Raw genomic sequence first — 27,330 nt, forward strand, 5'->3', positions numbered from 1 at the left:
GGTTTTGGTCACCCTGTTAGAGGAAAGACGTGGTTAAACTGGAAAGAGTGCAGAGAAGATTTACGAGGATGTTGCCAGGACTCGAGGGCCAGAGTTATAGGGAGAGGTTGGCCAGGCTGGGTCTTTATTCCTTGGAACGAAGGAGAATGAGGGGCGACCTTGTAGAAATGTTTAAAATTATGAGAGGCATAGATAAGGTGGATGATAAGTCTTTTCCCCAGGGTGGGGGAGTCCAAAACTAGGGGGCATGGGTTCAGGGTGAGTGGGGAAAGATTTAAAAGGGACCTGAGGGGCAATGTTTTCACACAAGGTGGTGAGTGTATGGAACGAGCTGCCAGAGGAAGTGGTTGAGACAGGTACAATAGTGTCATTTAAGAAGCACTTGGAGAAGTACATGGAGGGGCGGGGCTTGGAGGGAAATGAGCCAAACACAGGAAATTAGGACTAGCTGGGTGGGCACTGGCTGGCATGGGCTGGTTGGGCCGAAGGGCCTGTCTATGTGCTGTATTTCTCTATGACTCTAACAAGGAGAGGAAAGGTTTAGAGGGACATGGGCCAAACACAGGCAAATGGGACCAGCCTAGATGGGCACCTTGGTCTGCATGGACCACTTGGGCCGAAGGGCCTGTTTCCATGCTGTATGACTCTGTAACACTCAGCAGGTCAGGCAGCATCTGTGGAGAGAAAGAGAGAGAGAGTTAATGTTTTTAGGTTGATGACCTTTCATCAGAACTACCAAAAGGTGGAAAACAGCTGCGGAGGTAGGCTGGGGAATAAGAGAGACTGAATGGCAGAAGTGGTGGTGCTGTCTGGGAGAGGGTGGGGAAGCTCACTAATTGTCGCTGATCTGACCAGAGGAGGTGCAAGGACGGCTGAGGACAGAGCAGAAAGAGGAACAATTCAGTATTGAAAACCATGAGGTTCAGAGCACTCAAAATCTAAAATAAAACTGGCTGAAGATGCCCATCTCCTCTCATTGTCACCTCCCTTGGTGTCAGCACTCCCTCTGACTGGTCCAGCTGTCTGGTCTTGGATAAACTGGGTTTTTCTCCAACGAAACGTTTGGGAATTCAGAACCTGTTGTCTTCAACCCCATTGCGGATTTTCTGAGGGAGAGATGGTGTGGATAGGTCTCCCGTCTTCCTCCCGGACCCTGCCGTCCGTGGTCGAACCTGTGCCACGTCCTGACATCCATCACCCCCGCTGACCCCTCCACTGCCTTCCCCGGAGGGAAATCCCACCATTTAATAACGTTTCTAAATCCCTCTGTGTCACTTCCCTCTCCCCATCCCTGCAGCCTCATCTAATCACATCGCTTCCTAAGATCTGTGTTGAGTGAATTCCATTTGCTGCTTTCTCCACCACTGGCACCTGTACCCTGAGCTCTGAAGCTCCTTACTCGAGTGTCTCCTCCCTCACACTCCTTGCTGCTTGCATCATCCGTCCTTGTAGCACCTTGTTTGTGCTGGTGGCCAAAATCTATCTGCTAAAATTCCCATGAATTGCCTGGGATGATTTATCACTTTAACGGTGCCTTATTAACATGTGTTATTTTCATTCCCAGTGAGTCTGTTACATCCTTGGGAACTCCCAGCAGAAATCCCTTAAGCACGATGGTGGTTAATTTCCTTTATTGTCCAAGATCATGCTCTGACACTGGTGGCACTCCACAGGAAGGGTGCAATTTTATTAAAGTAGTTGCAGGGGAGGCTTACAAGGAGGTCACCAGAACTGGAAAGCTTAGCCACGAGGGACTAGGCTGATGTAGTCTTCTTTGGAACAGGGAGACCGAGAGGAGAGGGGATTGAAATGTACAAAGAAAGTGGACAGAGAGGACCTGATTCCTGTAGGAGATGGCAGGGAGTGAGGCCGGAGAACTGGAGGGGTGTTGAGGCCATGTTTGTGTGAGGTGGGGTCCAGAACTCACTGCCTGAAATAGTGGTGGAAGCAGAGCCCTTGTCCCATTTAACAAGGACCTGAATGAAGCAGAGTAACCTGTACTGAGAGTTGGCGTGTAGGGTTGGGCTGGTGTGAACAGAACGAGCCAAATGATCTCCTCCTATGTTTCTACGTTGGGTGACGAATGGGAGCTGGAACCCTGAGTGTGTCCCATCTCCTCCGCTCCAAGGCAGCAGTTCCACAGGGGTTGTCTGGGCTGCGATCTTACCTTGGAGAGACGTGGCTCAGATGAGGGAGAAAGCAGCAGTGGACTGTGTACCGATGGGGTGAAGAGAAATGAGTTGTGAGGAGGCTGGCATGAAGCAGAGAGTAATTGTGCCATCCTGTCCTTTCAAAGCTGTCCCTGGGGGCAGGCTGCGGTTTGAGATGGTCTGTGAATGTAATCACTGGGCATTTCCATTGCTGATCTTCGGTTTGCTGCTCAGAAGTTTTATTCCTCACCAGAATATGTGTGGCAGGCAGCTAGGCTGAGAAGCAGTGCCGGCCTCTGGAGAGCTGGCTACACTCAGCCTCCATGTTATCGTGGATCACATTACTTCTCCTTTTCAGTGAGAGAGAAGAGAAACAACGCCCAGATAATGTTCAACCTTGTTTTTCAGGCAAGGCCATTCCCTGTTGGTGGGGTGGGGGGGGGGGGAACTCAGGAGCATAGAACATCGAACAGTAAGTCACAGGAATAGGCCCTTCGGCCCACCATGTCTGTACTGACCATGATGCCATTCTAACGAATGCTACCTGCCTGCACATGGTCCGTATCCCTCCATTCCCTGCCTGTTCACGTGTCTGTCTAAATGCCTCTTAAACGTTGCTCTTGTATCTGCTTCCACCACCTCCCCTGGCAGCACATTCCAGGCACCCACCACTTTGTGCCTGCGCATCTCCTTTTAAACTTCCCCTCACCTCAAATCTATACCCTTGAATATTTGACATTTCCATCCTGGGAAAAAGACTCTTATATCTACCTTATCTATGCATCTCATGATCTTATAGACTTGTCTCAGACTCTGATGCTCCTGAGAAAACGGTCCAAGTTTGTCCAACCTCTCCTAATAGCTAATACTCTCTAATCCAGGCAGCATCCTGGCGAATCTCTTCTGCACCCTCTCCAAAGCCCCCACATCCTTCCTGTAATGGGGCGACCAGAACTGCACACAGTACTCCAAGTGTGGCCTAATCAACTTTTCATACAGCTGCAACGTGACTTCCTGACTTTTGTACTCAGTGCCTCAACCAGTGAAAGCAAGCATGCTTTATGTGTTCTTTACCACCCTATCCACTTGTGTTGCCACTTCTGGGGAGCTATGGACTTGAAATTTTACTCTGTTTCTAACTTGTATTCTCTCTGCCCTGGGAGTGTGTGGTGGCACGGTGTAGAGGGAGCTTCACTCTGTGTCTAACCTGTGGTGTCCCTGCCCTGGTAATACGTGACTGCTCAGTCTGGAAGGAATGTTGCCTTGAGGCTGTGAAGGTGCTAGAGGAATGCAGCGTGCTGTAGGGCCAATTGTATATCTTGGAAGGTAGGTCACTTTTGAAATCTGCAACGAGCTACCACACACAGTAATTATAAGGTCAGATAGTGCTGTTGTGATTTCAGTTAATCATTGGGCCAGATATTAACAACCCTAAACTCTTCTCCAAAATAACATCATAAACCCCTCACGAGGACAGACAGGGCCTTGATTTAACATCCCGCTCCTCTGGTGGTGTGGAACTCCCTCGGTACAGCACCAAAGTGTCTGCCTGGACTTTTATCCTTTGTCTTCTGCAGTGTGACCTGAAAGCCCGGCCTTGGAGACGAGGGGGTTTCCCACTGAAGTAGAGGATGGGTGGTGGGGAGATAATTGGGGTAGTGATGGAGGAGGAGTGGTGCTTTAATGGACTATTGTACAGTTTCTGTGAATTGTGGTGGGATGGGTAAGGAAACGAATGGGAGGGAGAGGGGGTCTCTGTTGGGATGGTGGGGCTTGGAGCCAATGTCTCTGCTGGGGTGGGAGCTGCTGTCTCTGCTGGGGTGGGCGGAGAGGTAGGGAGCCAGAATCTGTTTGGAGTTTGGGGTGGGGTGTCTCTGTTTGGGTGGGGGGGAGGGGGGTGTTGAAGCCTGAATTTGTGGAGTCATGGTGGGGGAGAGCCACTATTTCTGTTAGGAACCGGTGCTTTGCATCGTTAACTGACACTGGTTTCACTTCTGTGCCATGGCCTTCCTGTAAACCACCACAGGAAGCAGGGGTCTGTCATTCAGTGAGAGCTGTGATTAACAAATATGTTGTGTGAGAGGGAAGTTGCTGGGTTTTCACTTCCGGGACAGGGGTTAAGGCAGCTTGGTATTGTTTTGGTTTTAGACTGTCCCCACCCTGTCAGTGAGGAAGCCAGTTCACAGAGTCACCCCTGGGGATCTTTGGTAACAGAGGACAGTTCCTGGAGAGACTCGTCATAAAACTTTGGGACAGAATGATATTAATAGGACAGTGTCGAGGGATTTTCACAATAACCATTTATTTGTAGACCTTTATCACATTCATATCTTGGGATATTGTTACATACACAGTGAATATCGTATTTGTCTACCCGATAACAGTGATTGCAATTGGATGTCATGAACTAAAAAAACACTTGCCCCATTTTAGAGTCCTGAAAAGTGGGATGTCTGTCTTAAAATAATTTCCACATTAGTTTTTTCCCCATGTATTCAGCTGGTGCCTCTGGTGCAGATACTGACCCCGTCCCGGGAGTGTGTGATGGGACAATGTAGAGGGAGCTTCACTCTGTGTTTAGGATAAGATAAGATATCTTTATTAGTCACATGTACATCGTAACACACAGTGAAATGCATCTTTTGCATAGTGTTCTGGGGGCAGCCCACAAGTGTCGCCACACTTCTGGCATCAACATAGCATGCCCACAACTTCCTAATCTGTACATCTTTGGAATGTGGAAGGAATCTGGAGCACCCGGAGGGAACCTACGAAGACACGGGGAGAACGTACAAACTCCTTACAGACAGCGGCTGGAATTGAACCCGGGTCGCTGGCGTTGTAATAGCGTTACGCTAACCACTACACTACCATGCCTGCCGTACCAATCCTGGGAATGTGTGGTGGGACAGTGCAGAGGGAGCCCCGCTCTGTGTCTAACCCCCCGCTCTGTGTCTAACCCCCCGCTGTCTCTGCACGGGGAGGGTTAGGTAGTGGCACTGTGTAGTGATCACGAGCGTCCCCGGATGACAAGGAGAATGAGGTTCCATTTCTTGCAGTGGTGATGTTATAAACTGGCTGTTGTGCCGTGATGTGAGCCACCTCTCTGCTTTCCTGTAGATGAGACCCCGTTCAAAATCTACAGCTTCAACGTCACGCTAAACGGCCTAGACGCATCGTCCCTCCATCGAGCGGAGTTCCGACTCTTTCGAATGCTCAGATCCGATGCAGCTGATACCGAACAGCGGGTGGAACTCTATGAGGTAATCCCAACCTGTGCTTGGCCGTGGTGGGAATTCTGTCATCTCCTCCTACAGCAATCTGAATTCTGGAACTCTTCTGCAGTTTTATGTGGTGTTGGGAGCAGCGTGTTGTACTAGGGAATGAGCACTCCGGGCAGGGTTATCAGCTCTCAGTGCACCTATTCTTGAACATTCCTTGAGGCCTGTCTCTCTGTCTGTCTCTTTCCCCCATTGCATTGCATGGCATGACTGGTCTAGGCAGCATCACTATTCTGTCATCCTGGGGATCCAGATTCGATCCTGTGCCTGTCACTGAGTGATCAGAGAGCTGGTGCACGCGAGAGTTTCACAGCATGTGGGCACCGTTTGGCCCAAGTGTTCAGTGATAGCACTCTCCACAAAGGGAAGTGGGGCATATCTTAAAAATAATGGGGTTGGGGAGTAAGCTACGGAGAGTGTGGAGACCTGTGGAAGGGACACTGTGACGGAGGACAACAGTAGAACTGACCAGTACTTGCACTGCCTTTGTGAGGGAAGGTTTCTGGGGGTTGTCTGGGCACCAGGCTCATTAGGTTCCTTAACCTCCCAAAAATAATGATCAGCAGAGTCCTGCCCATCAAGTCTATACCAACTTTCAGAGCAATCCCATTCTCCCACTTATTGCCCTATAACCTATCTCTCCCCAAATTCCCATCAACTGCTCCCTCTCGCTACCCCGCACCCCCCCCCCCCCCCCGGATCTCCCCCTCACCCACACACTGGGGACAATTTACAGCAGCCAATGACCTACCGACCCGCACGTCTTTGGGATGTGGGAGGAAACCGGAGCACCCGTGGGGGAAACCCACGCGGTCACGGAGAACGTGCAAACTCCACACGGACAGCGCCGGAGGTCAGGATCGAACCCGGGTTTCTGGAGCTGGGAGAAAGCAGCACTACCCGCTGCACCATTCTGTCATTAAATGTTACTGGAGGTTTTGTTGTCCTGAGACTTCCAGAAGCAAATAATTTCTTGCTGCTGCTTCTCAGCTATTTTGTGTCGCTTCAGTCAGTTCTTGTTATTAGCCCCTTTCTCGCTGACTCCCTTGAACTTCATGTCAACCTTGTGAGTTGTGGCTCAGTGCTTCACCTCAGGGCCAGCTGGTGGTGAGTGCACTCCAGAGGCTTGAGCACAAAGTTCTGGTGTGATGGTCCAGTGCACTACTGAGGGAGTGCAGCATTGTTGGAGGTGATGTTAAAGTGATCTGCCCTCTTTAACAGGGTACAGCTGGTAGAGCCACTCCCTCAGGGACCTGGGTTCAATCCTGACCTTGGGTCCTGTCCGTGTGGAGTTTGCACGTTCTCCCTGTGACGGCATGGGTTTCCCCCCAGGCGCTCCAGTTTCCTCCCACGTCCCAAAGACGTGCGGGTCGGTGGATTAATTGGCTGCTGTGAGTTGCCCCTGGTGTGTGGATAGGTGGCATGAGAATTGGGGGAAGTTGATGGGCTGGCGAGAGAGAATGTGTCACAGGGAAGTAAGTGGGGGGATGGGGGAGTAGGATGTGATGGGATTGCTTTAAGAGCCAGCATAGACGATGAGCTGAATGGCCTCCTCCTACCTCATAGGGCAATATCAACCTGGCCACTATTTTAAGAGGATTGGGAAGATTCTCTCTGTGGCCAATGTTTATCCCTCCGCCAACATCATTTATAATGGGCACCAGTTATTGTTACAGTACTAACTCTGGGAGCATGTTGTGCCGGCTGCATTTTCTCCTGCGCTTTGATTGGCTGTGAAGGCCTTTGGGACATCCTGAAGTTGGGCAAGGCACTATAGAAGTGCACGTCATTCTCTCTGTTGGAGCGTCCAGTTAATTCTGTTTGGTTACCTGGACAGATTTGCCTTGTAGTTTTGACCTTCTCTGTTGGATCACCTCTGAGGCCCCCTTTCTCTGGTAGGAAGGAGCCCAACTCGATGCCCAATGGCCTCTGAGGTCAAAGGGTACCAAGATGACTGAAGTGTCAAGAGGGTGGGGGCCTGTTTGTGTTCTTGATGCTATTCTGCATTCTGTTATTGCTCTTCCCTTGTACCACCTCGATGTACTGATGTGATGAAATGATCTGTATGGATGGCATGCAAAACAAAGTTTTTCACTGTACCTCGGTAAATGTGATGGTAATAAACCAATTTACCAACTTAATTTGGCTTAATCACGGCTTCCAGTCTAAGAGTTAAACATATAGATGACTGTGCGATCCTAACACAGGGCGTTGGCTTCTGTAAAACTGCCTCCAGCCTGGAATTTGTACAAAATGTATGGAGAAGGTCTTGAGCTCCACCAGTGATGGGGGGGAGTTGGAGCAGTCCTAAAGCACTACCCACCTCAACTAAGCTGAGCAGTGCGCGTCGGTGTCGAGGGCAGATCCACGGGAGCTGGACGGGAGCCCAGAGACAGGGCTGGATCACGAAACCTTGGCAACAATTAGAAAGGCTCCCGTGAAAACAGTACGTGGGCGCTGGGAAAATTGGGAGGGTGTTTGACAAGCAGCCTGCAGTCAGGACTCAACCTGTCCCTGAGGAATTTTGTTCCAAGACTTCAATGTAAAGAGCAGTAGGGAGAGGGTCGGGTTTCTATCACTGAAGAAACATAAACAAAGCAACCGATGACTCAGTTAATGATTCCCCATTGCAGCATCAGTGACGTTACTAGCAACTTGGGGTCAGTGGAAATTTCACTGTCAGCCTGGACATGTTCGAGTTTGCTGCTGTGTTTTGAACAATTCACTCTTGTCTGGTACTACACAGGTTGTGTCTGTCTCACTCCTATGGAGAAAGGGGAATGATTCACTCTAGTGCCATGTGTCATGCACATAAGCACTAGAAGGTAAAAGGGAGTGATTCCTCCTTACTGTTACTGTACTGTGTGTGTGAGGGAGCTCCTTTATAGCACAAGAACTTAATTCTTTTTATTTGTCATTGGGATGTGTCCGTCACAAGTTGATCAGCATTTATTGCCCTTGCCTCAATTGCCCCAGGATCTTGTGGCTTGTTCTGGCCTTCCAGAAGTGCCAACCACATCGATATGGGTCTAGTGTCCCAATGTGAGGCAGACCGGCTAGATGTAGAACATGGAACACGGAACAGTACAGGAACAGGTCCTTCGGCCCACAACGTCTGTGTCAAACATGATGCCAAATTAAACTAAATCCCACCTGCCTGCATGATCCATCTTCTTTTCATTCCCTGTCTAAATGACTCAAACACCACTATTGTATCTGCTTCCACCACTATCCCTGACAGTGTGTTCCAGGCACCCATCATTCTCTGTGTTTTTTTAAAAAAAATGTGCCCCACACAGCTCCTTTAAATGCCCCCCTCTCACCTTAAAGCTATGCCCTCTAGCATTTGACATTTCTACCCCAGGGTAAAAGATTCTGACTACCCTATCTATGCCTACCCTATCTATAAACTTCTATCAGATCTCCCCTCAGCCTCTGACACTCCAGAGAAAGAAAAATCCAAGTTTGTCTGACCTCTCCTTATAGCTCATGCCCTCTAATCCAGGCAGCATCCTGGTAAACCTCTTCTGCACCCTTTCCAAAGTCTCCACATCCTTCCTGTAATGGGGCGACCAGAACTGCACACAATACTCCATGTGCAGCCGAACCAAAGTTTTATACAATGATGTCCCTCCCTGAAGTTTGTTAATGAACCAGTGGAAGTAGGGTTTCCATGAAGATTTGGTAGTTTAGATGATAGATATCTTTATTAGTCACATCAAAACGCACAGTGCAATGCATCTTTTGCGTGGAGTGTTCTGGGGGGCAGCCCGCAAGTGTCGCCACGCTTCCAGCACCAACATAGCATGCCCACAACTCCCTAACCCGTATGTCTTTGGAATGTGGGAGGAAACCGGAGCACCCGGAGGAAACCCACGCAGACACGGGGAGAACGAACAAACTCCTTACAGACAACGGCTGGAATTGAACCTAGGTTGCTGGCGCTGTAATAGTGTTACGCTAATCATCATCCCTGATCCCAGTATTTATTCATTCCAAATTTATTCAATGTTGCATTTATCATTGGAGGTGGGCAGGGAGCACGGACAGAAAGGAGTCACTGGCACAGCGGACTTCATCAATTTTCCCAGGAGATGGTCTATTCAAGGAGGGGGGGGGAGGAAACTACAGCAGCTTCTCCCTGTTGAAAACCGGGTCATTTCCCCCACAGAATTGGTGGGAATGGAGAGAAGAGGGATGTAAAGGATGTGCGGTGCATAAAATTGGTCTCAGTGCGGTCATCGAGCCGGGGAATTATCCAATCATTTGCACCCTGGTAGGAGACAGCGTTTGTCAGTAAGTGCAGTCTTTACAATCCGTTCTGGAGACTGGTGGCTGATTGAGCAAACAGGCCTCACCGCAGATTGGGATTCCCGCCCATACTGGCTCCAACCGACACAGGCTAAACTCCCCTGGTCTGACAGTTTTCAATCACTGGGTGGGGTCTCTGCCAATCCAGGCTCTATATATAGCCCACACACGGTGCCTTGGATAGAATCTGTTCCCTGCAATCCCTGACTGATGATTACTGTAATCTGCGTTTCCCTGTTGTCTTCATCTGAGCTTCTGTGGAGACTGCGAGACTCTGTACAGAAGCCCTTGGCAAAGATCCTATGTTGGAACAAGCTGGGTTTAGAAATCCAACTAAGATGTACGGTGCCAGGTTTGGTCGGTGTGAAGCCAGCTGACGTCAGCTGGGAACAGTTGTGGCTTCACTTCAGAGGGATGCACTGCAGAAGGAGGCAATTCGGCCCATTGTGGGTGTGCCAGCTCTAGGTCAGGAGTCAGGGAGAGATACACCATGGGTACAGACCCTTCAGCCCACCGAGTCCTTGCTGACTGTCAAACACCCAAGTAGTCTAATCCCATCAACTACTCCCAAATTCTACCATTTCCCCTACACACCAGGGGCAATTTACAGCGGCCAATTAACCCGCCAACCTGTATGTCTTTGGGATGTAGGTGGAAAGCGGACCAACCAATGGCAGCCCACACGGTCGCAGGGAGAACGTGCAAACTCCACACAGACAGCGCCAGAGGTCAGGATTGAACCGGGGTCTCTGGAGCTGTGAGGCAGCGGCTCTACCCGCTGTGCCACATTGCCGTCCCCTTTCAAAACGATTAGTTCCCACTCCTCTTCCAGCTCTTTCTCTGTGTGTTGAGCCAGTTTCCATTTGAAGGTTACTGTTGCTTCTGGGCCCGGTGTTCCAGATCATAACTCACTGAGTAAATCAGCTTGTTCTTGGGGCCCTTGCCTTCAGTCTAGTCCTTTGGTTACAGTGTACCATGGCTGGCAAATGTTACGGTTGGCATCCACTGAGGGACAGTGGATCAGCGGACAGTGGCTGCAGTGTGCACCATCTACAAAGTGGAGTTTCTCACCCAGGCTATTCCTATGGTGCCTCCCAAACCCACCACCTCAACCTCTGAAAAGGACAGCAGGTGCAGGCAAGTGCCACCCATTGCTGGTTCCCCCCACACCTCACACCATCCTGACTTGGAGGTATATCATCGCTCTTTCATCATTGCTGGGTCTAAATCAGTACTCAGGGTATTATTACTGCAGTGCTTAGAATATTATTGGATACCTAGAACGTGGTTATATCAGGGAGTAGGTATTATCACTCTTTAGGACTGCAAAATCCAGAGGGATATCTGGCTGGTAACACCACCTTTTAAGATTTCAATCAGTGCATTGTGAGACTAGGGAAGAGAACATAAAAGTTACACTACAGCAATAAATGCTCTGTCTATTCTATTAAAATATTGAGGCCAATCTGAAATGTTTTTGTTCAAAAGCAGCTTTTAGTAATTCTTAAAAATGGATAAAATGATTACTTGTACAGCAAGGTAATGTAACTGCACTGTGTAATGAATTGACCTGTACGATCGGTATGCAAGGCAAGTTTTTCACTGTACCTCAGTACAAGTGACAATAATAAACCAATACCAATACCAAGGTGCCGCAATGCTACAACAGGTAGAGCTGCCACTCACAACTCCAGAGACCCAGGTTTGGTCCTGACCTCGAGCACTGTCTGTGTGGAGTTTGCACGTTCTCTCTGTGACCGTGTGGGTTTCCCCCGGGTGCTCTGGTTTCCTCCCACATCTCAAAGACGTGCAGGTTGGTGGGTTAGTTGGTTACTGTAAATTGAGGCGAGTGTAGATGAGTGGCAAGTAAATCAGGGGCTGGGGTCAGGGAAGTTAATGGTCACGTTAAAGAGAATGGGTGATATGGAGGTAAGTAGGGTAATGGGACGGATGGGAATGGACCCACGGACTCGGTGGATAAAATGTAAGAAATATGAATAAGATTGAAACATAATAAAAATGGACAAATTTAGGGAATAATTTATTTTTGGAATTTCCAACTGAAATGTGACTGATCTGGGATTTGTGATGTTAGGATGGGGCAAGGCTGGGATGTTGGGTGGAAGGTGAAGGGGCAAAATTCGGCTCCTGTTTCTGGCTGGACTGATTCCCCCATCAGTCACACACAATGTAACTGTCCTCCACTAACTGCATTCCTCTGGCACAACAATCCTTTTACTGGGAGATGTTGCTGCAGTTTCATTTATCAGCTGCAGTTCACAGAGACTCTTCAGTGTTGTCTGTAGACCATGTAGTTCATTAACATGGTTTATTATTGTCACATATACCGAGGTACAGTGAAAAACTTGACTTGCATACCGTTCATACAGATCAATTCATTACAACAGTGCATTGAGGTAGTACAAGGTCAAACAATAACAGAATGCAGAGTAAAGTGTTACAGTGACAGAGAAAGTGCAGTGCAGGCAGATAACAAAGTGCAAGGCTATAATAAGATAGTTTGTGAGGTCAAGAGTCATCTCATTGTATTAAGGAAACCTTCAATAGTCTTAACAGTAGGATAAAAGCTGTCCTTGAGCCTGGCGGTACGTGCTTTGAGTAAATTCTGCTCACTGATTATGTCGAACTTGTTGGCTGGGTGAGTCCCATCCAGCCTCCAACTCATTGGCTTCAATGGGCAGTCTGCTCACTTGTTACACGGAGGCTGGTGTCTGGTGGTTATTCCTTTGCAAGGTTTCTGGAAAACAATCAAAGGAAAGTCTAAATTCCACTTCTGTTGATGTGTCTATTACTCCCTGTAGAGTGCTTGTTGCCCAAGCTCAGTTAGTGGAAGGGGCAGAACTTGTATAATGGGGGACTCACACAAACAGTCTATCTCGCAGCAGACAAAGTCTAGTTATTCAGTGCACCTGAGCAAACAGCCTACAGAGTCTATTCACAGAAGTTAATCCCTACAAACTATTTTTAGGGATGACACGTTGTATAAAACATTGGTTAGACCGCACATTGTGTATTGAGTATTGTGTATGGTTCTGGTCACCACATTACAGGAAGGATGTGGTAGGAGGAGAGAAGAGGTTCACTAGGATGTTGCCTGGAATGGAGGGCTGTAGTTATAAGGAGAGATTGGACAGGCTGGGTTGGTTCTTGCAGGAATATCGGAGGCTGAGGGTTATACAATTATGAGGGGCATGAATGAGATATTCATAACCTTTTTCCCAGGATAGGGGAGTCTCGGACCAGAGGGCACAGGCTTAAGGTTAGAGGGGACAAATTTAAAGGAGATCTGAGGGGTAAGTTTTTGACACAGAGGGAGGTGAATATCTGGAACGAGCTGCCAGAGGGGGTGGTGGAGGCAGATACAATTACAATGTTTAAAAGGTGTTTGGACAGGTACTTGGATAGGAAGGGTGCAGAGGGATAGGAACCTAACATGAGCAAGTGGGATTAGCGTAGATCGGCGTCACATTCGGTGTGGACGAGGTGGGCCATGAGGGCCTGTTTCTGTGCTGGATGATTCCAACTACAACAAACTGAACTTGGCATCAACAACACTGGCTTTGGACTGTGGGACAATTGTGGGATGAGAGTGAGGGTAGTCAGTCTGAAACTATGGTATCTGATACTCCGATTGTAAACCAGAGAAGAAAAATGGGGATAGCAAACTGTGTTGCGATGCTATCGAGAAAAACTCCCAGCAACTGGTAATCTTCAGACTGAAGATGACTCTGCACTGGCCAAGGCAACTGGAACAGGAGTATTGGGAGGCCATTCAGGACCTTCAGCCTGTTCCGTTAGATCACCCCTGCCCTGTATCCTAACTCTGTCTACCTGCCTTGCTTCTGTAACCCTGAATATCTTTGCCAAGGGAAGGGGCAAAACTGAAGGTTCTGCAAATCCATGTAAAATCCCAGAATACAATAGGCAAAACATATGTGTCACTGAAAATTCCTCTAAAGCTGCTGACAGCAAACCTATTAAAGTATGAAGTAGCAAAACCACTACAAATAACCACAAAGGCAAGAATCCTTGTTACAGTTGCCATAACTGTGGATAAATTAATGCTCCTTAACCAGCTCCAAATGTAGGATTACAATGCAACCAGCGTCTTTGGTATTTCTCAGTCTGTGTAACCACAGGAGAAACTGGAATACATTTACTCTTATTTCCAACAATGATCTGGCTAAACTTGCCCAGCGCCCTCATCCTCTTGTGTGTCATGTGATGGCGTGACCCATCAGTGCTGGCGTCACACGGGGCTGCGAGGAAGTCATCCATTGTGTACGTTTAAACATTGCATTGAAGACAGTGTCAAAGATTTAGTGATGTTGTCTGAGGGACTATTGAGATGGTTCACCCGTAAAGCATTGCTGCTCACATTGGTTTCACATGCATAACTTACTCATAACTGTCCTCCACTTACAGTAATTTTCTGACCAAAAAATAGAGCTATAGAGTTGTACAGCATGGAAAAAAGCCCTTTGGCACATATGGCACCATGCTGACCAAGATGTATATTCAGGATAACCCCATTTCCCAGGATTTTGCCCATATCCCTCTAAACTCTTGTAATCTGTACCTGTCCATATACTCCTTAAATGTATCTGGTGTACCTGCCTCAATCACTCCCTCTGCCAGCTGGTTCCATGTATCTACCACACGCTGTGTGTAAACAAAAAGTTATCCCTCAGGTTCTCATTAAACCTTTCACCTCTGACCTTAAAACCACGTCCTCAAGTTTTCAATTCCCCAACCCTGGAAAAAAGACGCCTCATCCTACCTATGCCCCTCATGATTTTGTATACCTCTAAGAGTCATAGAGATATACAGCACGGAAACAGGCCCTTTGGCCCACTGAGTCCGTGCCGACCATCAGCCACTCATTTACACTAATCCAATGTTAATCCCTCTCCATTATCCCCCCCTCATTCCCATCGACTTTTCCCAGATTCCATCACTCACCTACTTTTACGGCGTTCCAGTTAACCTCTCAATCCGCACGTCTCTGCAGTGTGGGAGGAAACTGGAGCTCCCCGGGGGAAACCCACGCGGTGACAGGGAGAATGTGCAAACTCCACACAGTCAGCCCCGGAGATCGGCATTGAACCCGGGTCTCTAGAGCTGTGAGGCAGTGGCTTTACTGGCACCATTTTAATGGGGTGTTGCTGCAGTTTCGTTCATGAGTTGTGTTTGCTGTAGTTCGTCAAGACTCTTCTTAAATAGATTCTGTTGACTTTTCGCTATTACGCACTCAGTAGGTTTTACTGAGGTAAATAGGCCTTTATTGTTGAAAATAGAGGAAATAGACCTTTATTGTTGCTGAATGCTCAGCCTATGGAAACTTGTGAGATGGTACATGGAGTCTCAGTGTAACACCTCATCCGAACAGAGGAATTTCAAACACTTCAGGATTCCCTCAGCATCATATTGCCTGAATTTTATTTTCTGAAGCCTGTGGAATGTTTGTGGCTGGGAGGTTATGGAATAAGTCAGCAGAGAAGTGCTGGGAACGACTGTGGGAAAGGGTTGAGGAGGATTCCAGAGAGAGGTGTCAGGGAGGTTGGGTGTTGTCAGATGTGGTTCAGCTTTCAACTTGGCTCCAGGAGGCTGTGGGTATTGGTACTGGTATTGGTTTATTATTGTCACTTGTACGAGGTACAGTGAAAAACTTGTCTTGCATACCGATTGTATAGGTCAATTCATTACACTGTGCAGTTACATTGGGTTAGTACAGAGTGCATTGATGTAGTACAGGTAAAAACAATAACAGTACAGAGTAAAGTGTGTTTCGAGACACCTAGGATGACTCTTATGTAGGGCTGAGGAACTGCCATACTCTCAGAGATGCCATCTTGTAGTTAATTCTTCCTTCTTTTGAAAGCTGGTCCAGCTAATATTTACACTTCAATAAATTAACAACATCAGTAAATTAACTGATCTGATCATTATCACGTGGCTGTCTATGGGAGCTTGCTGTGCACATTTCCCCACCTTGTTTCCTGAATTCCGATCATGACCAGATACTTTCACTTGGTTGGAGAGCACTTCATTGTCCTGGAAGTCACTTAATCCTTTGTTTCGTTAGCCAGGTGTTGGTGAGTTCTGCAGCTGGATCTACAGGCTGCTTTTTTTCTCTTCAGCTAATAAGACTGGAATGCTTTCAAGACTTGGGGGAAGGATGCCTTTATGAGTAACTGAGGTAGATAAACTGGTCATGATGCAAAATGGAGACACAAGAGACTGGAGATGCTGGAACCTGGAGCCACAAACAATCTGCTGGAGGAACTCAGCTGGTCGAGCAGCATCTGTGTGGGGGAAATGGACAGTTGACGTTTCAGATCAAGATCCTTCATCTGGATGTGATGAAGTGTCTCGACCCGAAACGTCGACTGTCCATTTCCCCCACAGATCCTGCTCGACCTGCTGAGTTCCTCCAGCACCTCGCTTTTTGGTTGAGATGCAAGATCACTTTATTCATTTGGAAGAAATTATGAGGGAATGTGTCTGTGTATGTCTTAGAATCATAGGGTCATATAGCATGGAAACAGGCCCTTCAGCCCCTCTGGTCCCTGTTGACTGCCAACCTCCCATTTTACACTAATCCCATTTTATTCTCCCCACATTCCCACCAACTGCCCCCAGATTCTACCTCTCACCTGCACTCGGGCAATTTACAGCTTCCAATTAACCCACCAACCTTTTGGGATTTTTGGGCTCTGGGAAGAAACCGGAGCACCCGGAGGAAACCCACGCGGTCAACGTGCGAACTCTGCCTTGACAGTGCCGGAGGTCAGGACCAAACACGGGTCTCTACAGCCGTGAGGAAGCTGCACTACCTGCTGTGCTACTGTGCCGTGAACATCTCATTGATGTGTGGAGGAGATCAGTGGGGTTTTGACCAACAGGAGCCCTGAGATCATTAAATTTTACAAAGTGGATGAATTGGGCTGAATGTTGGCATTTATATATGTATGGCAACCTCCCTCAAACCACTTCTTAACTATTACTTGATTCCTTGATCTACTCTCCATCCAAGACTCGAACCAGATTCTGTTCATCCATCGCCTCTATGTTTGATGCTCCCAGTTAATCACTTCTTATTGAAACCTTCATCCTTATGTTCAGAATCCCTGCATAATCTCACCCCTCTGTATCCCTGAAACCTCCCTTTGAGACCTCTGCACTCCTCCAATTCTTGCCTGTCATTCACCCCGAGGTTTAATTAAAATCAGCAAATGCTGGACAGACTCATCAGGTCAGGCAGCATCTGTGGAGAGAAACAGAGTTAATGTTTCACACTGAAGACTCTTTTGACAGAATTGGGAATGAGAGAACAATAAGTTGCTAAGAATGCGGCAGGAGAGATGGATAGAACAAAGGGAATCTGTGATGGTGTGAGGCCAGGGTTGCCTTGGGGATAAGTTGTTCAGGTCCTCCTGTTAATGGGATTGTCAGAGGGTGATAAAACAAACAGTGAAGTGTAAAGTTTTATTTACTCACCCACTGCCGGCTGTGCTTTCATCCACCAAGACCCTGGGACCAGGAGTTCCCTCCTTTTCCTGACCCTCCTCGAAACCATTTGGTCATCTGCCCCAACGTTGACCTCTGTCTCTTTCCCCATGCTTTCCCCAGAGCTCCGCCAAGGTACGGACCACGTACGGGTAAATGGGATTGGTATAGGTGGGTGTTTGATGATCGGAGAGGAGAGATAGGTCGAAGGGCCTGTCACTCTGCTGTACAACTCTATGGCTCCATAACTCTCTGTCCCTGAAAAATATGAATGATAGAGAAATGGGGGCCTATGTGGGAGGGAAGGGTTAGATAGATCTTAGAACAGGATAAAATGTCGGCACAACATTGTGGGCAGAAGGGCCTGTACTGTGCTGTAGTGTTCTATGTTCTGTTTTACACTGCTGCTCTCCTTGTCAGGACTCAGTCACAGTTGAAATCATTTTTTCTCACAACTATCCCAAGGAATAATATTTTCAGAAGCATCTTGTTAGGCTGAAGAGGAAAGTGGAGAAAATAGGAGCAGGAGTAGGTAGACCCTTTGAGCCTGCCCGTCATTCCGTATGTTCATGGCTCTGTTGCAATCTCTCTCAATGTGTTTTACGTCTAGGTATGTTCAGTTACTTGGCCTCCTGTGCCCAACTGGATTAGATTATTTGGGTTATTGAGTCATGGAGAGATACAGCACAGAAACAGGCCCTTTGGCCCATCATGTCTGCACTGACCATCAGCACTGATCCTACATCAATCCCACATTCTCATCAATTCCCTATATTCTACCACTCCCCTACACACTAGGGGTAATTCACAGTGGCCAATAAACCTATCAACCTGCACGTCTTTGGGATGTCAGAGGAAACTGAAGCACCCAGGGTAAACCCACCCGGTCACAGGGAGAATGTGCAAACTCCACGCAGACAGCACCGGAGGTCAGGATTGAACCAGGTCTCTGTGGAGGCAGCACCTCCACTGTGCACATATAGTAGAGCCTCTGTAAAGCATGATTAACCTGGCATTGTCTGACTGGGACATTTGAGACAATGATTTAAATAATATGCATTTACTGTTTACCTCAGAACCATTCAAACGTCAGCATGTATCTGGACAATCGTCTCCTGAAGACCAGGGGCAATGATGAGTGGGTCTCGTTTGATGTGACAACGACAGTGAAAAGATGGGTGACAGATAAAGGTAAGATGGTTACCAGTCAACTCCCATTTTCAGATAGAAAGACTTGCATTTCTACTGCTTCGTTCCTGCCCATGGAGTTCCCAGTCAATGGAGTGCATTTAAAAATTGAGACACAAGGGACTGCAGATGCTGGAATCTGGAGCAATACATGAGATGCTGGAGGAACTCAGCGGGTCAGGCAGCATCTGCGGAGGGAGATGAACAGTCGGCGTTTCAGGTCGAGACCCTTCATCTGGATTGGCACACGGTGGGAAAGCTGGAGAGGCGCAGAGAGCAGAGCTCCCTTCGAAGAGAGAAGGAAAACTTCTTCAAAGTCGCGCACCTTGAAGAGACTTCACAGTAAAATGGAGACACGAGGGAAGGCAGATGCTGGAATTTGGAGCAAGTCCAGATGAAGGGTCTTGACCCAAAACGTCGACTGTCCATTTCCCTCCGTAGATGCTGCCTGACCTGCTGAGTTCCTCCAGCACTTTGGGTGTTACTTTTAAAAGAAATTGTAGGGTGACTACTGGTGAGTTGGAGTCATGATTGTGTATCATAGCTAGTGACTACTATATGACCAACAAAGTCAACTTAATCAGAAAACAAAGGAAACAAACTTCTGATATAAGTATGCTGATTTCTCCATGCGATGAGTGAGCATAGTTACATTCAAATTACTTGCATCTGTTATGGTAGAGGAGTCACCGTACTGAGATCTAGTCCAGATATATCTGCCCTCCAAGTATTTGATGAGATGATGTAGAGGGAGCTTTAGTCCTTGTCTAATCCATGTGAACAAACCTGCATTCTTGTAGTACCTTTCATAACCAAGGGACCTCCCAAGAGTTTTTGCGGCTAATGAGTCCTTTTCGAGTGTAATGTAGCAAAGCCAGTTTGTACACAGCAAGCTCCTGCTATTGGCAGTGTGGTGGTTAGAATGTTATTGGTGTTGACGGGGATTTTCCATTGGCCAGGACTTTGGGCACAGGTCCTCTGCTTTGTGTCCAGTACATGAACAGTACAGCCCTTCAGTCCACCCGTGTCTGAACCAACCAATCTAAACTAATCCCAACTGCCTGCACACTGTCCATATCCTTCCATTCCCTGTGCCTGTCTAAATGCCTCTTAAACCTTGCCGTTGTATCTGCTTCCACCACCTCCCCTGGCAGCACGTTCCAGGCACCCACCACTCTCTTTAAAATGTCTCATACATTTCCTTTAGCATCTAACTTCCACTTTGATATTTCACAATCTCAGATCCAGCGGGGTTAGTTGTTCAGGAATACTGGACCCCGGGATTTGCCCCAGAGGAGATGGTCAGATCAGATCCCAGTTGGTGCGGAGCAGAGGGAGTGCTGCACTGCCAGAGGTGCTGTCTTCCGTTATGTCAAGGCGATGCATTCTCAGTGAACCCCTCAGACTCCCCATGGGCTCACACTTACTCCTGCACCTTAAACATCGGGCGAACCCCCTCATCCCACACTAAGCTGTGGGCCAGTGTCAGAGGTGCCACCATCCTGAGGAAGAGACGGCACATCTCCTCAGTTTCCGGGCCATTACTGATTCCACAAACAACGCCATTGGAACGGGCCAGCTAGTCACCTGTTCATTATCAGAATGCTGCTTGTGGGATCTTGCTGCACTTAAAGTGCCAGTCACACCTCCTACCTTACAACTGCATTGTAGAACCGACTCATTTCTGTAAAGTACCTTGGGACGTCCTGAGATTGTGGAGGGAGCCACAGAAACACAAATTTGTTTCTTTTTCTGGTCTATAAATGGTAACCTTGAGGGTTTATTCAGATGCGGGAGTGAGCAAAGGACTGTGCCATGAAAGTCTTGGGTTCAATCCTCGCCCCACGCTTATCGCCAAGGTAGGAAACCTGGGTCCGCTGAATTTGAAGACCAAAGCTGTTTGGCCAACACTGGGTGATGTTGATCAGGGTCACCTGGAATATTAGTGAGTTCCAGAAAAGGAAGATTCATTTGCTTCTGTGGAAGGTCAGTGTCTGAGTCTACATTCAAGGGTTTGAAAGACCAGGTGTATTCAACTGGTCTGTTCCTCACTGAAGGAAACAGACCTTTAAACACTGCCTCCCGAGTCATTCATCAGCTGCTTTTGAGAGAAGTCCATTCCATTTTGAGTTATGGTTGCCCTTCTGGATAGATATCACCCTAGGAGATTGATCACCTTCCAACTGCCCTGCCCAATGCTCTTGCCATTGGTTGCCCAACACGCCCATCATTTCAGCGCCCTGCTTTCTCGAAACCAATTGGAAAATGAAGAGAGACTTCACGATCAGTCACTCCAATATTGAAGGCCAGGCCTTCAGCTTCTTTCCCCAACATTTGCATTTTTTAAATTGTGTTGAATGTTTTTTTTAAGCCCAGATAATTATTTGTACAGGATTTTGGAGATTAATTTTCAGGTCCTGGTGATTTCATCTGTAGTGTTGGTAACTTGTTCCCCCTGAGGCCAAGAAATGATTGAAGGAGATACGTAGTTTATCTTAGATTGTGGTGTGGTTTTGAAAAGCTGCTGATTAAGCTCATCGGAGAAGCGCTCATGTCCACACTCTGGTGTAAGCACTGCGGCATTAGCTACTGAGGTCTCCCTGTCGGGTTGCCAACCTACTGTCACCAGGAGTTGGAGACTGATATGAAAAGAATTGGTAGTGGGCCATGAAAAATAGGTACGTTTGTTCACTTCTGTTGTGTGTGAGTCATAAAAACATGGGAAATGGTATTTCTGACCCAGTGGAATGGCTGGACGTATGTTCAGAAGAGTTATTAGGTTAATCAGCCACTGTAAGTTGCTCTGAGTGTGTAAATGGGTGGTAGAATCTGGGGGGAGTTGATGGGAACATAGAATTAATAAATTGGGATTAGTGTAAATGGATGATGGATGCTCAGCACGGAATCAGTGGGCTGAAGGGCCTCTTTCCATACTGTATGGCTCTATGACTCCTTGAAAGTGCTCAGCTAGAGCTGGTAATCCCCGTGGTGTGTCACTAGGTGTGGTCCAACCTGAATGTAGTCTGCACCCTGACACCTCTCAAGGTAGGCTCCGGTCTTCGAGTCAAAAGCAGTGTGCCAGCAAGTCAGGATGAATCTTTCTTGGGGGGAAAAGCCCGTCCACCTCATGGTTTGTTTCCTTGCAGTGACCGACCAGCAGCTGAAGATCAGCGTCCATTGCCCGTGTGAAGCCGGTGCTTCCAAAGAAAGAAAAAATCTCCAGCTAAAATTTTTCGGTAATGATACCACCCTGTCTTCATTGCAATGTTACCAGAATTAAAATGTTATTTTATCTTTCCAATCATCTCTTCCTCCAACAGTGGGTGTCTGGAAAATACCCGTCATCCACTGAATAAGGGGTGAGGACTATATTGAAACAAAAAATACTGCAGATACTGGAAACCTGAAATAAAACATTGAGTGCTGGAAACACTCAGCAGGTCAGGCAGCATCTGTGGAAAGAGAAACAGAGTTAATGTTCCTGGCCAAAGTCTCTTCATCAGAACTGGGGAAGAGAGATAAAAGAGAAGGTAGTTTTAAGGGGGTGGGAGGGTGAAAGGGAAAGGGGAATATCTGTGAGAGGGTGAGGCCAGGGTTGCGATGGGGATAAGTTGTCCAGTCAAATGGGTTAAGGGGATTAAGTAGGTAGATAATACAAACTAGGAAGCATAATGTGCTGTGACATTCAGGGCTGTGGGACTTGTCCAATAAAATCAGCCAATATTAAGGCAGTTGGACTATTTTGTTGGCTTATTGGAGAGGGTTGTTAGCATTCTATCTATAAACTCCCCACAACCCAGGGACCACCTCATCATTACTCCTCAGTTAGATCCCAGACCGTATCTGCTTTGCTACCCTAAAGCAAACCCCCCCGAACCCCTGGATCAGATCCCAGCATATAACTCACTCCTGGATTATTGTTATTCTGTATATAAACCCCCGAACCCTCGGATTAGATCTCAGCCTGTAACTCACTCCCAGTCATGTTATTCGATATACAAATTACCTGAACTCCTGGATTAAATTCCAGCCTGTAACTCACCCCTGGGTATCTGTTAATCTATATATAAACACCCGAACTCTTGATTAGATTCCAGGCTGTAACTCACTTCTGGGCACCTGTTATTATATATATATATGTAAATACCTGAACCACTTGATTAGATTCCAGCCATTCCTCACTCCCAGGTTTCTGTTATTCTATATATATATAAAAACCCATGGACTACTGGAGTAAATGCCAGCCTGTAACTCACCTCTGGGTATCTGTTATTCTATATATAAACTTTTAACTTTGCTCTGGGATTTGAACAATTCAAGGTTTTGGTACGGGCCAGTGCCTGCTGAAGGTTCACTGTGCATTAGTCAGTGGGGATGGGCAGGAGAGAGAAGGGTCTGAGCAGGGGGATGTCGGTGGACTGGGTGGTTGATGCAGGGGGCGGGCTTGTCTCGGTGGGGTCCCGTCATGGCCTTTAACTCCTTCCGTTTGAACCACAGGATCGGCGCGGGGAGATATGGCGGCTCTCTCCCAGAGGAGCCAGAAGGTGCCGCACATCCTCATCATGTCCACCCCAACCACCAGGGCAGAGACACACAGCCGAAGAAAGCGCAACGTCAACACTGACTACTGCTTCTCGTAGGTGAAACCTCCTGATATGGTGGCCCATTACTTAATCCATCTCCTGGCTGACCTCCTCTGCTCCAACCCCTGACCTGGGAAGCCATTCAGCCCTTCTGTCTCTGCTATCCAGTTAGAACCATATGGAGCAACTCCATAGCTCCCTAGAAGTAGCACCAGAAGGTAGATAGGGTGACACAGAAAGCGTATGCCATGCTTGCCTTCATCAGCCAGGGCGTTGAGTATAAAAGTCGGGAAGTCATGTTGCAGCTGTATTAAACTTTAAAATTCAGATCCCTAAAGGTGGCAGCAGAGGTGGTGAAGAAGCTGTCCAGGGATGCTTGCCTTCATTAACCAGGGCATAGAATACAAGAGCAGGGAAGTTATGGTACAACTGTGTAAATCATAGGTTGGGCCACAGCTGGACCTCTGTGTGCAGGTCTGGTTGTCACACTATAGGAAGGACATGATGTCTCCGCCCGGCTGGGGCGCTGGTCAGGTCTGCTCCGGGCGATCTCGTACCGGGGCAGGGCGCTGGTCATCAACCAGCTGGTGGCCTCCATGCTGTGGTACCGGCTGGCCACCCTGGTGCCGCCCAATGTCTTTGTCGCCACCACCCAGAGGAGGTTGACGGACTTCTTCTGGGGCGGCCGGAGGCACTGGGTCTCTGCGGCGGTTCTGAGTCTGCCATTGGCGGAGGGGGGGTCAGTCGCTGGTGTGCGTGCGTACCCAGCTGGCGGCCCTCCGCCTCCGGGCGCTGCAGAGATACCTGTATACCGAGCACCCCCCGTGGTAGCATGCGCTGGCCACCTATTTCCTCAGCTGGGGACGCTGCCTCCAGGAGGGGGCGCGTCTCCTGGCGGCGGGCGGCGGCCGTGCCACTCTGTGGGAGCTGCCCGGGTTCTACTGGGATCTGATGCGGGTGTGGGGCGTGGTGTTGTGTGGCGAGCGCGTGGCCACTCCCCCTCTGGTTGCGGCGGGCGCCGGAGGGGGGGGTGGGGGGTCCTGGCTGCACCGGTGCCCGCCCTGCCGGAGTTGCTGGTCGGGCCCAGGGCCCGGCGTCTCTCGCAGGAGGCAGCGCGACACGACCTGAGCCGCCTGGAGGACACACCGAAGGTGCCGTTCCACAAGGCGCTGAGGCATTTCTTGTACAGGCCGCTCCTGCACACTTTTCACTTCCTCACCCTGCTCTGCCAGCCGGACACGCTGTGGCAGTCTGTCTTGCCGGCAGGTGGCGAGGGTGGTCCCCGGTGGAGGTCTCTCTACACGGGAGTCCTCCCGCTGTACATCAGGGACCTGGGGTGGAGGGTGTTGCACCGGGCTGTGCCGTGCAACCGATTTTTGAGCCAGTTCACCGACACCTCGGCCATCTGTCACTTCTGTGGCCAGGAGGAGGCGGTGTACCACGCGTACGTAGAGTGCGAGAGGTTGCAGCCCCTCTTTGCATATCTAAAGGGGCTGCTGCTCAAGTTCTGGCTGCACTTCAGCCTGACGCTGTTGGTTTATGGGCACCCAGTGCGGCGCGGGGCGGGGCGTACGGAGGATCTCCTGGTGGGTCTTCTGCTGGGCCTGGCCAAGCTGGTCATCCACGGGACGCGGCGGTGGGCGGCCGACGGTACCAGCTGGTCTGCCTGCCTGCCTGTCTTACGTGCTTACGTGCGCACGCGGGTGTGTTTAGAGAGGGAGCACCTGGTTTCCGCGGGCACCCTGGCTGAGCTCCATGCTCGGTGGGCCCCTCAGGGGATCGCGTGTGTCGTGGACGGTACAAACGCGACCCTTATTTGAAGTGTTGCGTGTTGTGTTAACGGATGTAGTGTTGCGTGTGTGTTTCATTAGTATTAGTTTGCATTCTCTACTGTAGTATGTCGTTGCTTAGTTTCTTTTCTGTATTAGATGTAGTGTATTGACTGGTTGTCTTTTTGTAGTGCTGTTAGTGAATAAATGTTTATATAATTAAAAAAAAGGACATGATTGCACTGGAGAGGGTGCAGAGGTGATCCACCGGGATGTTATGCGGGATGGAAGGTTTCAGTTATAAGGCGAGACTGGATATGTCAGGCTTACTTTCCTTGGAGCAGAAGAGGCTGAGAGGGGATCTGGTCGAGGTGTACAAAAATGAGGAGGGGTACAGACAGGGTTGACAGTCGGAATCTGTCCTCCAAAGCAGAGGTATCTAAAGGGTCTGGGTTTAGGGTAAAGTGTAAGAGGTTTAGATGGGATCTGAGGAGGAATTATTTCACCCAGAGGGTGGCTGGAATCGCGAGCACACTGCCTGAAGGGTGGTGGAGGCAGAGACTCTCACAACAGTTAGAAAACGCCTGCTCACGCACTTGAATGGTCAGGGTATTGTAGGCTGTGGACCAAGTGCTGGGATATGGGATGAGTGTACATGGATACTTGATGGTTGGCATGGACAAGTTGGGCCAAAGGGCCTGTTTTTGGGCTGTATGACTCTACATCTTTAGTTGGAGAGTACAGGAATCTGTGAGGTTTGTTGGGTTGTGGAGATGACGGGAACCAGGTGGATCCAGGCCAGCAGAACTGGTTAGGATTGGTCTTACCTGCGACACAAATGTTGAGTGATTTATCCAGCCCAATGTCGAGGCTCAGGGTTGAGCAGGTTTGTGAGTGCAGTTGCCTTGTTGAGTGCTCTGATGAAGCCTTTCTATTCTGATCCATGCCAACAGTTCCACTGAGGAGAACTGCTGTGTCCGCCCCATGTACATTGATTTTCGGAAGGACCTGGGCTGGAAGTGGATTCATGAACCCAAGGGGTACCAGGCCAACTTCTGCATGGGACCCTGTCCGTACATCTGGAGCACAGATACCCAGCATACAATGGTAAGGTACAGCAGTGTCACTAACAGTCGCGCACCCTGCCAAATATTACTCTTCGCATGATGCACTTTACAACCCGCGCTGTCAACAGTGATGTTAACACAGGATAAAGCATTTCCTCAAACACTCTCATTTCAGGAGCACAGTGTCTGTACAAGAGCTCAGGGCAGGGAGAGCATGGTTAGATCCATGGTGAAGCTCCCTCTACACTGTCCCATCACACACTCTCACGGCAGGGTCACCACCAGTTAGGTAGACCGTCCCATTGCGCATTCCTGGGGCAGGGTTACCACCAATTATGTAGAGTGAAACTCCTGCACTGTGCCGTCATGTACTCCCAGGGCAAGGATGGCACAGGTTAGATATAGACTGAAGCCTCTACACTGTCCCATCACACACTCCCAGGGCAAGGAGAGCATGAGTTAGATCCATGGCGAAGCTCCCTCTACACTGTCCCGTCACGCATTCTCAGGGCAGGGACAGCACAGGTTAGATATCGAATGAAAACTCCTTCTACTCTGTCCTATCAAACACACCAAGGGCAGGGTCTGAATGAGTTAAATACAGAGTAAAGCTCTCTCTACACTCTCCCATTGAGTACTGCAAGGGCAGGTACAGCACAGGTTATAAACGGAGTAAATGTCTGAACTGTTTGGAGTGAGATGTCTCTGATATGTTCTACAGATTTGTTGGACATGACAAATAACTAATTAGTTCTGCCTCTCCTTGGCTTTCAAAGGCAATCTGTACTTCCCTCAATCCTTTTATTCCCCAGCAATATGTCTGCCTGAACTCCAGACCTGTCAGTATTTCACACCGGTTGGTGAATTTGTTCCCTGAAGCTGCAGTTCTTTCGATTTAGCAGAGTCACTAAGGTGATTAGCACGCAGGAATTAATCCTGTTCGCCTGCTGTCATCCTCTGCTCACACCCACCATCCGTGGGGCTGAGCAGGGAATGTCATTTGCTTAAAGAGGGGTTGTTTAACCACATACCTCATGCAAACACACTAGCTCGTGAAGCAGAAGTGGTTTAATCTCCCTGGAGGGTCCCGAACTGGGGGGGCGGGGGGGTGGTGTGGGGGGCAGAGTCTCCATATAAGGGAGTCAGTCATTTCAAACTGCATTTTTTCTCTGTAACTATAACACTACATTCTGCATTTTTTTTCTTTTGTACTACCTTGATGTACTTAGGTATGGAATGATCTGTCTGGATGGCATGCAAACAAAAGCTTTCAGACCATAAAATGAGGCCATTCGGTCCATCGAGTCTGCTCCGCCATTCAATCATGACTGATCTTTTTTCTCTCAACTCCTATTCTCCTGCCTTCTCCCCATAACCCCTCACCAATCAAGAACCTATCAACCTCTGCCTTAAATACACCCAATGACTTGGCTTCCACAGACCTCCGTGGC

The 27,330-nt window shown here is 48.6% G+C and overlaps 1 protein-coding gene across 1 annotated transcript in view; it reads left to right on the forward strand.

Annotated features, from left to right (window-relative positions):
* LOC127586254 (transforming growth factor beta-1 proprotein-like) overlaps positions 1-27,330 on the forward strand; it is a 52,931-nt gene that overhangs the window by 13,375 nt on the left and 12,226 nt on the right. The window contains exons 2-6 of the mRNA XM_052044057.1: positions 5,271-5,413; positions 18,349-18,463; positions 21,607-21,696; positions 22,958-23,096; positions 25,766-25,919. Of these exons, the coding sequence (XP_051900017.1) occupies positions 5,271-5,413; positions 18,349-18,463; positions 21,607-21,696; positions 22,958-23,096; positions 25,766-25,919 (641 nt within the window). The remainder of the gene's footprint in view (positions 1-5,270; positions 5,414-18,348; positions 18,464-21,606; positions 21,697-22,957; positions 23,097-25,765; positions 25,920-27,330) is intronic.

Source organism: Pristis pectinata, chromosome 35 (genome assembly GCF_009764475.1).
Source record: "Pristis pectinata isolate sPriPec2 chromosome 35, sPriPec2.1.pri, whole genome shotgun sequence".
Taxonomy (NCBI): Eukaryota; Metazoa; Chordata; class Chondrichthyes; order Rhinopristiformes; family Pristidae; genus Pristis; species Pristis pectinata.